The following is a 12,626-nucleotide window of genomic DNA, read 5'->3' as shown; positions in this document are numbered from 1 at the left end:
AAAAAAATACTTAATATGTTAAAAAGTTTTTAGTTTTAATGCTTAATCATGTACTTACTTCTCATTCAAATATATGAAGGTTTATGAATTATTTTTCAGTTTTGAAAAAATAAAAATCTTTTTTTCAACATTATTTTATTTTTTCAATTGTAACATTCATCTTTTTATAAGTCTGAGATACACATCTCTCCAACTTCCTTCCTCTCCCCTCCCTATGACAGAGTAGTTCGATATACCATACACATACAATCATGTTTAATATATTTCCATATTAGTTATATTGTGAAAGAAGAATCAGAACTAAAGGGAAAAAACAAAAAACTAGTTTTATTTTTTTAGGGTTTTTTTTTTTTACAAGGCAAATGGGGTTAAGTGGCTTGGCCAAGGCCACACAGCTAGGTAATTATTAAGTGTCTGAAGCCGGATTTGAACCCAGGTACTCCTGACCCCAGGGCCACTGCTCTTTCCACTGTGCCACCTAGCTGCCCCAGCTAAATAATTTTCAAAAGAATTAAGAGAACAGAATAAAAAATGAGAAAACATCAATTTTTAGTATACCTGAATAAATGAATGAATAAATGAAAAAGTATTTATTAACCACTTATTTATTAAGTGATGGAGATTCAAATAACTTTTTAAGAAGTCATTTGTGGGGCAGAGCCAAGATGGCGACAAGAGAGGATTGAGTCTTAGGCGCTCTCTCATAAAACTTCTAAACTAACTAAATTTTCCAAGAGACAGAACCCACAGAGGGACCCAGTGAGGCAGTTCTCCTACTCAAGGAAACCTGGACAAGAACAGAAAGGCTCTGCTCTCCCGGGTTGGAGGGGCGGCCCACCAGAGGGGTGGCCTGCCACAGCAAAAGAATTTCAGTCTCCTGGAGGCAGTCCCAGGGAGCTGGGAGCCACGGCTCACAGCAGTGGAGGACTTTCCTGACCTACGCCTGGGGAGCACTGGGCAGAAATTGGGGGAACAGCAGGGGACCTTCGCCAGAGCAAGCATGTTAAGCCCAGCCCTCAGGGCACACAGCCAGTGGCCAGGGCAGTCCAGATCCAGGAAACAGAAGCAGGTGGAGCCAGTAAGCAGGAGCCCCCAGGGCATGAACCCATTGAACCTAGGGAGAGGAGTGAACAGAGAGAGACTGCAGAGCTCTGCTCCTGGAACAGGACTCTGGGGTTCTGACCACATTCAGATCCGGATCACAGTCTAGGCCCCCCCCCACCTCAGCCCCATGGCAGAGGGGGGCGCATATGGTCATTCACAGACCAGGAGGGAAGACAGAGCCTCACACAGTGAGATCCTTGTGGGAGTGTCCCAAAAGCTCAGGAAGCACTTGAAAAACAAGCTAAGGCTGGGAAAATGAGCAAGCAGAGAAACAAGAGGAATACCATTGAGAAATATTTTGCCTGTGAGCCCAAGAAGGATAAAAACACTCAGTCTGAAGATGAAGAAGCACAAGCTCCTGCATCTAAAGACTCCAAGAAAAACAGAAATTGGGCTCAGGCTATGACAGAGCTCAAAAAAGACTTTGAAAATCAAATGAGGAAGTTAGAAGAAAAACTGGGAAAAGAAATGAGAGAGATGCAGGAAAAACATGAAAATGAAGTCAGCAGCTTAGTCAAGGAAATCCAAAAAAATGCTGAAGAAAATAGCATGCTAAAAACCAGCTTAGGTCAAATGGATAAAACAGTCCAAAAAGTTATTGAGGAGGGGCGGCTAGGTGGCGTAGTGGATAAAGCACCTGCCCTGGAGTCAGGAGTACCTGGGTTCAAATCCGGTCTCAGACATTTAATAATTATCTAGCTATGTGGCCTTGGATAAGCCACCTAACCCCGTTTGCCTTGCAAAAACCTAAAAAAAAAAAAGTTATTAAGGAGAAAAATGCTTTAAAAAGCAAAATTGGCCAGATGGAAAGAGAGATAAGAAAGCTCTCTGAGGAAAACAAATCCTTCAGACAAAGAACAGAACTCAGGGAGATTGATGAATTCATGAGAAATCAGGACCCAATACTTCAAAACCAAAAGAATGAAAAATCAGAAGAAAATGTGAAACATTTCATTGAAAAAACAACTGATATGGAAAACAGGAAAGATAATTTAAAAATTATTGGAATACCTGAAAGTCATGATCAGGAAAAGAGCCTTGACATCATTTTCAAAGAATTACTACAGGAAAATTGCCCTGATATCCTAGAAGCAGAGGGCAAAATAGAAATGGAGAGAATACACAGATCCCCCCGAGAAAGAGATCCCAAAAAACCAACCCCCAGGAATATTATAGCCAAGTTCCAGAACTCCCAAGTCAAAGAGAAAATATTGCAAGCAGCCAGAAGGACACAATTCAAATATTGTGGAGCTGCAATCAGGATCTCACAGGACTTAGCAGCAACTACATAAAAAGCTCGTAGGGCTTGGAATATAATATACCGCAAGGCAAAAGAGCTTAGAATGCAGCCAAGAATCAACTACCCAGCAAGGCTGAATGTCCTCTTCCAGGGAAAAAGATGGACTTTCAATGAAACAGGGGAATTTCAAATGTTCCTGTTGGAATGGCCAGAGCTGAACAGAAGGTTTGATCTTCAAATACAGGACTCAGGTGAAGCATAGAGATTGGAGGAGAAGGGGAAAATATGAGGGACTCAATGATGATGAACTACATGTATTCCTGTATAGAAAAATGACACTGATAATACTCATATGAACCTTCTTAATTAACAGAGCAGGTAGAAGGAGCTTTTATAGATGAAGCACAGGAGAAAGCTGAATTTGAAGATAAAATATGGTGTAAAAATGGAGTCAACAGAAAAAAGGGAAATATAATGGGAGAAAGAAAAAGGAGAAGGGGAATAGGCCAAGATATTTCATATAATAAGATTTTTCTTTATTACAATGAGCTATTGCAATGATATGGAAGGGGGGAAGGCAAGAGGGAATGAGGGAACCTTTGCTCTCATCAGAGGTGGCTAGGAGAGGAAACAGCATATATACTCAATGGGGTATAGACATCTGGAGTAAGAAGGAGAGGGGGGGAGATGGGGGAAGGGGTGGGGATGTGAATAAAGGAAGAGAGGATGGACCATGGTGGGGAGTGGCCAGATATAATGCATTTTCTTTTTTACTTCTTGCAAGAGGCTGAGATTGGATGTCCTGTACGAGACCATAGGGCCAGGTGGATGCTGGGCCTAAGGGGTGGTATGGGGACTCAGGGCCTCTTGGCCCCAGAGTCGGGGATCTGTCTGCTGCGCCACTCAGCTACCCTACAGCAGAGTCAGTGAAAGGAGGGAGTTGTGATCAGCAATGGAAATGGTGGAAAAATATGGAAGTAACTTTGTGATGGATTTATCATAAAGAATGTGATCCACTCGCGACAGAGTTGGTGGTGTTGGAACACAGAATGAAGCACATTTTATTATTATTATTATTATTATTATTATTATTATTATTATTATTTTGGGAGGGGGTGCAGGGTAAATGGGGCTGGGTGGCCAGCCTTGGGGCTGCATAGCAGGGATTCGGACCTGGGTGCTCCTGGCTCAAGGACCAGTGCTCTGTCCGCCACCCAGCCACCCCTACTATTATTACTATTTTATTTTAGGTCTTTTTTTTTCTTTTTTTTGGTTTATGCAGGGCAGTGGGGTTGGGGTGGCTTGCATGTCACCCAGCTGGGTGATTGTTGGGTGTTCGGGGCTGGATATGGGCTTGGGTGCTCCTGGCTCCAGGGCTGGTGCTCCATCCACTGCACCACCTGGCCATATCTACAATTATTACTATTTTTTTGAATTTTAATTTTAATGTTTTTCTTTCCCCTTTATCACTCAAATGAATCTATATTTTGGGGGGGAGGGGGTATTTTGTTTACTCTTAAACAAGAATATTTTATTAATGTATAAAAAATTGTACAAAATGAGAATAAATAAATATTAAATAAAAAAGAAATTTAAAAAAAAGAAGTTATTTGTTCTTTCCATCAGTGCAACAATCAGGAACAATTTTGGGCTGTCTGCAATGGAGAATAGCATCTGTATCCAGATAAAGAGCCGTGGAGTTTGAACAAAGTTCAAGGACTATTCCCTTTAATTTAGGGGGAAAAAAAACAGATCTTTTTGTCTGATCTGGGGGGGGGAGGGAAATAAGATTGGGAGAAAAATTGTAAAACTCAAATAAAATCTTTAATAAAAGAAAAAAACAAAAACAAAACAAAACAAAACAAAACAAAAAAGCAGTTATTTGCCCCCTAGAGTTTACATTCTAAAAGGGGAAGCCAGCATGAGAGTAATATTCAGGAAAGGAGTTTTGATCTATTGATTCACAGAGATAATGAACTGATAGTATAGCACTCCAATGAAACGCCCTTTCCAGAAGTAATAGTGCTATTGATGATATTACTGTTACCAAGGCAAGAGATGGGAAGCAAGAGGTATGGGTAAAGAAGCATGGTAGCAGACAGATAGCAAGATGGCCTAGATGTATGGTTGGATAGAAAATGACAGTCAACCACAGTCTAGGGTGAATTAGTAGCTATAGTGGACTTTGAGGGGTAGTTTTCACTCACTCTTTCACCAATCAAGAAAGCTAGTTCCCAAGGCAGAAGCTAAGATGAGTGGATTAACTTCCCTAAAAACTGGGCACATATGTTTTGAAGGTCCAGATCGGTGTGAATAGTGCTGACTGAGGTGGGAAAAAAGTAGCTGGACTATAGAGAAGAAAATGGCTTGCGTATACATATCATAGATCGGCCAGAAAGAACTTGAAGACAAAGCAGAAAGCACTTCCTCTATGAAAGTCCTGCTAAGATGTTTCATTAGGATTAGAATTTTTCAAAAGTTAAACCAGAGAAGCACAAGTTCTGGTGTATCCTATTGAGCTGGATAGGGTTTGCATGTGGGTCCAGTGATAAATTGTCTATTGAGTCCACAGTTTGTAAAGGCTTATTTCCATAAAGTTTATCCCTGTGTGATCATTTTATTTTGATCACAGCAATTCAAGTTGTCTTCCAAAGGATGGAAAGACAAAGAAAAATCTTATGAATGAAAATAGATTTTCTGAAATATTGAGAAAAAAGTAACTTATACACTTATATGCTTAACAGAATGATAAAAATATTTAAAAAATCAAGGTCTTACTTCACTATACCTTTTTAATATTTCGCTGAAATTCTTTATGCCTCACAGGTAGGGTAGAAAACAATTGTTGTACACTGACAGTTGTCCCTTGTGGTCGAGGATAAGGGACCTTTTGAACAATTTTCCCATTGTGATCAAAGATCAGTCGAGTTCCAATTGTAGCTGATTTGTGACAAGTTGAGATCACAACATCACTATGAAAGAGAAGCATGAGCAAAGGTAGTTTTTTTATTTACCATTTGAGACAATAGATTATCATACAGTTAGTTTCATATGTGCTCCCGCAACTCCTTTTCTATTAACTACTATATAAAATCTCTTAAAAAAAGATGATGACCTATTCTGAGTCAGATATAACATATCAATTAAAAATATTATTAAATCACCATTCATACATACTACAACTGCTCATGGTTTTGATAGATAAGAATTCCTAATACCTAAGTTTTGGTACTTATTTTTTTTTAAAATAGAAGAGATATGTGGGGAAATAGATTGTTGACAGTTAGGGGGGAGAAAAACAAAGCTTTATCTTCTTTGCCATTGAGGAAACTGTAATTTTCCATTTATCAAAGAACCTCAAAGAACTAAAATCTCACATGGTTCATGAGTTTATGTGAAAAGCTCTTTTTTCTCAGTCTCCTTATTCTACCTTTCTAAATCTGAAAACCAATATACAATAGGTATTTTCTGATAAGTCAAAGTGCATTCGTTCATCAGATTTAGATTTTGAAGAACTTAAAAAAAACTTTTTACCAAGGATTTAAAAATTATAAAATAACCTGAGAGTTTAATATTTACATATCATTATATGTTATAGGCTTCCTTAAATCAAAGTAATACAATTTTGTAAAATGTTAGAGTTGCTAAAGCTTACATTTTTCATGGAAAAGAGGAAATCTCAATTATTATACTTTATTTACACTTATTATATGACATATATGTTTTGCTCAAAAGTCTAAGCATGATTATTTTTCTAAAATGTATAACCAAAGAACATACTTGGTAAGGGAACAAGAACAATAAAAAAACATACACAAAAGCATGGAGTACATTAACCTTAATTAAAATAAACTACAGCTAAATTTTGCAACTAGTTTTTATCTAGACCATAGGGAAAGCAAGGAATATTAATCTTAAAACTGCTAGGCCTTCCTCTTGTTCCATCTCCTGCTAATCATTACCTTTTGAGAAGTAATTTCTTCATCTTTACAAGAGATTTAATATTTCATGGCCCTGATGACATCTGCATGAATCACTGGGGTTCTCACATCCCACTCTGAGAAACTGACAAAAACGCAGAAATACTGTCTAACCTTATTGATTTTTCTGATCATTTTCTCCTAAGATTTAGAGAAATCTTACATAAAGGGTACTATGGCTTAACTAAAATCTTAGAACATCCACCACTTCATCTTTATTCATTGACAAAAGGCACTACAACTTAACACTTCCTTTCTGAACTTTATATTTGGTTTGGTTTGCTCTATTTTCAATCAAGTAAAAGCATTTACTATGCATTTCAATTACGTCAGGCACAATTCTAGGACTGGAGATAGAAAAACAATGGAAGGGACAAAAAGTTCTGAAGGAATTTACATTCTCTCAGGAGAATATCATGATAAAACAAAAGATGGAATAAATGAAGTAAATTGGGAGAAGAGGAACTGAGAAAGGCTTAACGTAAGATATGCACATAAGATGGACTCTGAAGAAAGCTAGGGATTATTCTAGGAGGCAGAATTTAGGAGACAGAACACTCTAAGAAAGCAGGAAAGCCTGTGCAAAGGCAGGGAGGGAGGCAGAAGGTAGCATGGTATGTGTGAGTAAATAGGTAGATGACTAGAATAAACAATGTGAGAAGGGAAATAATGTAATAAACCTGGAAAGGTAAGGTGAAGCTAAATTTTGAAGGGCTTTAAATGCCAGAGTAATCTATATGTTTTATTCTAGCAGTAATAGGAAGTCACTGGAGTTTTTTAACAGGGGCGTATGAAATGGTCAGACCTGAGCTTTAGGGATATCAGCATGACTGCTTTATGGATTACAGACTGAAGAAGGAAAACCCAAAGCAGGGAGACCAATTAGGAGATTCTCACTGTGGTCCAGACCCCACTGGAACTTATGGATTAGACATAAAGCAATTCACTAAGAGAGTGGAAATTAAATAGAATTAAGAATTGAAAAGCTGAGAGAGACAGCGACCCAAGTGGTAGCTATCATGTCAAAGAATAAAAAATTTAAATACTTCTTTGCTACCTTATTAACATCATACTATAAATTAATCATTTACTTTGTTGATTTGAAATATTCCAAAGACATTCCAGGTCTCATAAGCCCTACTAAAATATTAATGACTGAAATCACTCTTTTCAAATTCAGGGTTTTTTTTTTTAATGTAGAATCATCCACAAAAGTTAGAAATGTACTATTACCTCAATGCACAAAGTGAACTCAGAGCCTCTCCTCGAAAGCCAAATGTTTCAACGTGTGTTAGATCAGAGAAATCCTGAATCTTGGAAGTATGATGTTTTAGAGCTAGAAAATAAGATAAACATCTTTTCTTAATATCTTTGTGATCTGAGGGAAGTTATTCAATCTTCCTGGGCTATAGTTTCTTCATCTAAAAAATGAGGAGTTGGACTAGATCACCTCCAATTCTATATCTATAAGGCTAAATATCCCATTTCTTTTATCAACTCTATATATGGTACGTTTTTGAATCATTTCACCATTTCAAAAGGTATGGCTTTGGAATATATTAAAAAAAAAAGTATCAACAGGTTAGCTCATGAATAGTTTTTTAAACCCAAATACGTGTTCACTAAGAGAAAAGAATATAAATGTTGATTCATTTTGTCTAATTGTTTTAAAGCAGTCAAGAAAAATTCAACTTACTCAAGCCTTCAAAATTTTCTTTTTCTACTCCAAGACCATTGTCTGAAACTTCGATAAGATCAGCTCCATATTCCTTAAGCTTTAAATCTAGGAAGATTAAAAAAAGTTTCACTTCACTTCAAAATGAACATATTAAAAAGCTTATCCAATGATTTTCTCTTTTTTAATTTATTTTTATTAAAGATATTGAGTTTTACATTTTCCCCCCAATCTTGCTTCCCCCCCCCCCCACAGAAAGCACTCTGTCAGTCTTTACTTTGTTTCCATGTTGTACCTTGTTCCAAATTAGGTGTGATGAGAGAGAAATCATATCCTTAAAGAGAACAGAAGTCTAAGAGGTAACAAGATCAGACAATAAGCTATCTGGTTTTTTTTTTCTAAATTAAAGGGAATAGTCCTTGTACTTTGTTCAAACTCCACAGCTCCTTATCTAGATACAGATGGTACTCTCCTTTGGAGACAGCCCAAAATTGTCCCCAGTTGCTGCACTGATGGAATGAGCAAGTCCTTCAAGGTTGAACATCACTCCCATGTTGCTGTTAGGGTGTACAGTGTTTTTCTGGTTCTGCTCATCTCACTCAGCATCAGTTCATGCAAATCCTTCCAGGTTTCTCTAAAATCCCGTCCCTCCTGGTTTCTAATAGAACAATAGTGTTCCATGACATACATATACCACAGTTTGCTCAGCCATTCCACAATTGAAGGACATTTACTGGATTTCCAATTCTTTGCCACCACAAACAGGGCTGCTATAAATATTTTTGTAGAAGTAATGTTTTTACCCTTTTTCCTCATCTCTTCAGGGTATAGACCCAGTAGTGGTACTGCTGGATCAAAGTGTATGCACATTTTTGTTGCCCTTTGGGCATAGTTTCAAATAGCTCTCCAGAAGGGTTGGATGAGTTCACAGCTCCACCAACACTGTAATAGTGTCCCAGATTTACCACATTCCTTCCAACAATGATCATCATCCTTCCTGGTCATACTGGCCAATCTGAGAGGTATGAGGTGGTACCTCAGAGAAGCTTTAATTTGCATTTCTCTAATAATTAATGATTTAGAGCATTTTTTCATATGGCTATGGATTACTTTGATCTCCTCATCTGTAAATTGCCTTTGCATATCCTTTGACCATTTGTCAATTGGGGAATGGCTTTTTGTTTTAAAAATATGACTCAGTTCTCTGTATATATTTTTAGAAATGAGTCCTTTCTCAGAATCATTAGTTGTAAAGATTGTTTCCCAATTTACTACATTTCTTTTGATCTTGGTTACATTGGTTTTATCTGTGCAAAAGCTTTTTAATTTAATGTAATCAAAATCATCTTAATTGGTTTTTGGTGATATTCTCTAACTCTTCCTTAGTCATAAACTGTTCCCCTTTCCATAGATCTGACAGGTAGACTAGTCCTTGATCTTCTAATTTGCTTATAGTATTTTTTTTTTATGTCTATGTCCTGTAACCATTTGGATCTTATCTTGTTAAAGGGTGTGAGGTGTTGGTCTAATCTAAGTTTCTTCCATACTAACTTCCAATTTTCCCAGCAATTTTTATCAAAGAGGGAGTTTTTATCCCAATGGCCATCTTTGGGTTTATCAAACAGCAGATTACTATAATTATCTCCTGCTTTTACACCTAGTCTATTCCACTGGTCCACTACTCTATTTCTTAGCCAATACCAAACAGTTCTCATGACTGATGCTTTATAATTTTAGATTGGGTAGGGCTAAGCCACCTTCTTTTGCACTTTTTTTTTCATTAAGCTCCTGGCAATTCTTGACTTTTTATTTCTCCATATGAATTTACTTACAATTTTTTCTATCTCGTTAAAGTAATTTTTTTGGAATTTTGATTGGTAGGGCACTAAACAGATAGGCAGATGGCAAATAGACTCCCAAACATTTTATATTGTCTGAGGTTACTTTGAATGGGATTTCTCTTTCTAGCTCTTCCTGCTGTTTTTTGCTAGACATATATAGAAAAGTTGAGGATTTATGAGGGCTTATCCAACGATTTTCTTAATGATTTTCTTTTTTTTTATATACTTAAAGATTTTATTTATTTTGGCTTTTACAATTTTGCCCCTAATCTTACTTCCCTCCCCCATCCCCCCCACAGAAGGCAATTTGTCAATGTTTACATTGTTTCCATGGTATACATTGATCCAAATTGAAAGTGATGAGAGAGAAATCATATCCTTAAGGAAAAAACATAAAATATAAGAGATAGCTAGATCAGATAGTATTTTCCATCACAGACAGCACCAAGTTGTCCCTGATTGTTGCACTGATGGAATGAGCAAGTCCATCAAGGTTGATCATCGCCCCCATGTTGCTGTTAGGGTGTACAGTGCTTTTCTGGTTCTGCTCATCTCACTCAGCATCAGTTCATGCAAATCCCTCCAGGCTTCCCTCAATTTCCATCCCTCCTGGTTTCTAATAGAACAATAGTGTTCCATGACATACATATACCACAGTTTGCTCAGCCATTCCCCAATTGAAGGACATTTACTTGATTGTTAATGATTTTCTAAATTAGCATTCACTACTTTTAAATTCAGTGCAGCTGCTATTTAAAAATATTTTTATTTATATCCTTTAAGTCCTTTATTTCTTTATTTATTAGCCCATACTTTTTTTATTATAGTAGAATGCTACAGTATCTTTATTGAAGTTTTCTATGTGCCCAGGTTAATTGCATATTAATACAGAATGATATAATCAACTTACCTAAAACCTGATTCCATTTATTTATTTATTTATTCTTATTTTTGTACAAATGATGTTTTTTATACATTACTAAAATATTCTTGTTTAAAAGTAAACATAATACTCCCTCCCCCAAAAAAATTATAGACCCGCCTGAGTGATAAAGTAAAGGATAGAGAAAAAAATTAAAATTAATAATAATAATAATAATAATAATGATGATGATGATGATAGGTGCAGCCAGGTGGCGAAGTGGACAGAGCACCGGCCCTGGAGCCAGGAGCCCCAGATACCCAACAATAACCCAGCTGTGTGACCCCAGGCAAGCCACTGCCCTTCAAAGACCAAAAAAAAAAAAAAAAAAAAAAAAAGACCCAAAATAAAATAATAATAATAATAATAATAGTAATAGTAGGGGTGACCAGGTGGCGCAGCAGACAGAGCACCAGCTAGCCCATACCTTTGATATAAGTGGGTATCTGATTCTATTTCACTGGAATGAATAATGATAGCATTTAGCAAACTGCTATGGACATAGGGCTCAAAATAATAAATTTGAATTAAAATATTAATGTGCATATAACACTGTCTCCTATCAGTATATAGATACTATTTGCCTGTAATAAAAATATCATGAACAAACTCATTCCCATAATTTAAAGCTCTTGTAAACTCACCAATATTAGTGGCTCCAGCATCCACACTATTTTCTAACAACTCCTTCACAGCAGTGCCTAGACTCAGTACCACTTGTCCTGAGCAGATCTGATGAACTGATTTATGATCTATAGGTTTGATGGCTTTAGCAGTTTCTGCACTGAAATATAAAACAAAACATAGTTAATTACTGAAAATGAAATCTGTTTATATATTTTCATTCTGAGTTTTAATTATGGCATCTGATCAAAAAATTGTGTCAACGGGACTAATGTAGTTCGATTATAGTAACAGTCATGTTCCAAAACCACAGAACCTCAGAATTGAAAAGGACATCCAAGGACATTTAGTCCTATGTGTACATACACAATAATCTCAACATCACTGCTGCTAAATGATCATTCATTCAGTCTTTGTTTGAAACCTCTAATGAAGAAACCTTATATTCTAAAGCAGCCCATTTTGTTTTTAAAAAGTTCTAATTGTCAGGAAGTTATTCCTGACTTTAAGCCAAAGTCTGCCTCTTTACAAATTTCTATCCACTACTTTTAGTTTGGTGTCCTAAAAACAAAGCAATAGATATCATGCTTCTGCAACAGCCCTTCAAATATTTGAAATCTGCTCTCATGGTGACCCTTAGTATAAAAACAAAACAAAATACTGGAATGGGGTCAGAAGATATGAATTAAAACTCCAACTCTGCTCCTTACTGCCTGTATGATTCTGAGCAAATCATTTAGCCACTCAGTCTTGTTTTCCTCATCTATACAACAAGAGATTAGAATTGATATAAGGTTCCTTCTAGTTCTAAATCTATGATCTTAAGTATTCTTTTCTCCAAGCTAAAATTCCTAGATCTTTAATCTGATCCTCATATGGCAATTCTTTAATGATGTCATTGTCCTGGAAGCTCTTCATCAATCTCCTTCTTAAAATATGGTTGAATCAATATTTTGTCTAAGTATAATTCTGGACACCATGCCTCTCTGAATGCAACATTAACATTTTGGGCTGCCATACTATACTGTTGATTCATGTTCATTTACAATCCGTTACAATAACAGATCCTTTAAAGACAATCATCCATGCTGTGAACTCATACAACCGTTCTGGAGAACAACTTGGAACCACGCCCAAAGGGCAACAAAAATGTGCTTACCCTTTGATCCAGCAATACCTCTACCGGGTATAAACCCTGAAAAGATTATGAAAAAGGGTAAAAAAACATCACTTGTACAAA

General features: G+C 36.6%; 1 protein-coding gene across 4 annotated transcripts in view; it reads right to left on the bottom strand.

Moving 5' to 3' along the window:
* Nucleotides 1–12,626, bottom strand: part of PMS2 (PMS1 homolog 2, mismatch repair system component) — a 62,401-nt gene that overhangs the window by 42,760 nt on the left and 7,015 nt on the right. For 3 of the 4 annotated variants that reach the window (XR_012472751.1, XM_074208169.1, XM_074208170.1), the window contains exons 2-5: nt 11,407–11,546; nt 8,021–8,107; nt 7,558–7,660; nt 5,133–5,316 (exon numbers count right to left, since the gene is read on the bottom strand). Coding sequence is in view for 2 of the 4 variants with exons in the window: in XM_074208169.1 (XP_074064270.1) it covers nt 5,133–5,316; nt 7,558–7,660; nt 8,021–8,107; nt 11,407–11,546 (514 nt within the window). In the remaining 2 variants the exon portion in view is untranslated. Of the gene's footprint in view, nt 1–5,132; nt 5,317–7,557; nt 7,661–8,020; nt 8,108–11,406; nt 11,547–12,626 lie in introns of those variants that run through there. The other variant, XM_074208171.1, reaches the window with a different exon arrangement.

Source organism: Macrotis lagotis, chromosome X (assembly GCF_037893015.1).
Source record: "Macrotis lagotis isolate mMagLag1 chromosome X, bilby.v1.9.chrom.fasta, whole genome shotgun sequence".
NCBI classification, from domain to species: domain Eukaryota; kingdom Metazoa; phylum Chordata; class Mammalia; order Peramelemorphia; family Peramelidae; genus Macrotis; species Macrotis lagotis.
Note: the sequence above shows the minus strand (reverse complement) of the source record. Positions and strands in the feature narration are given on the sequence as shown.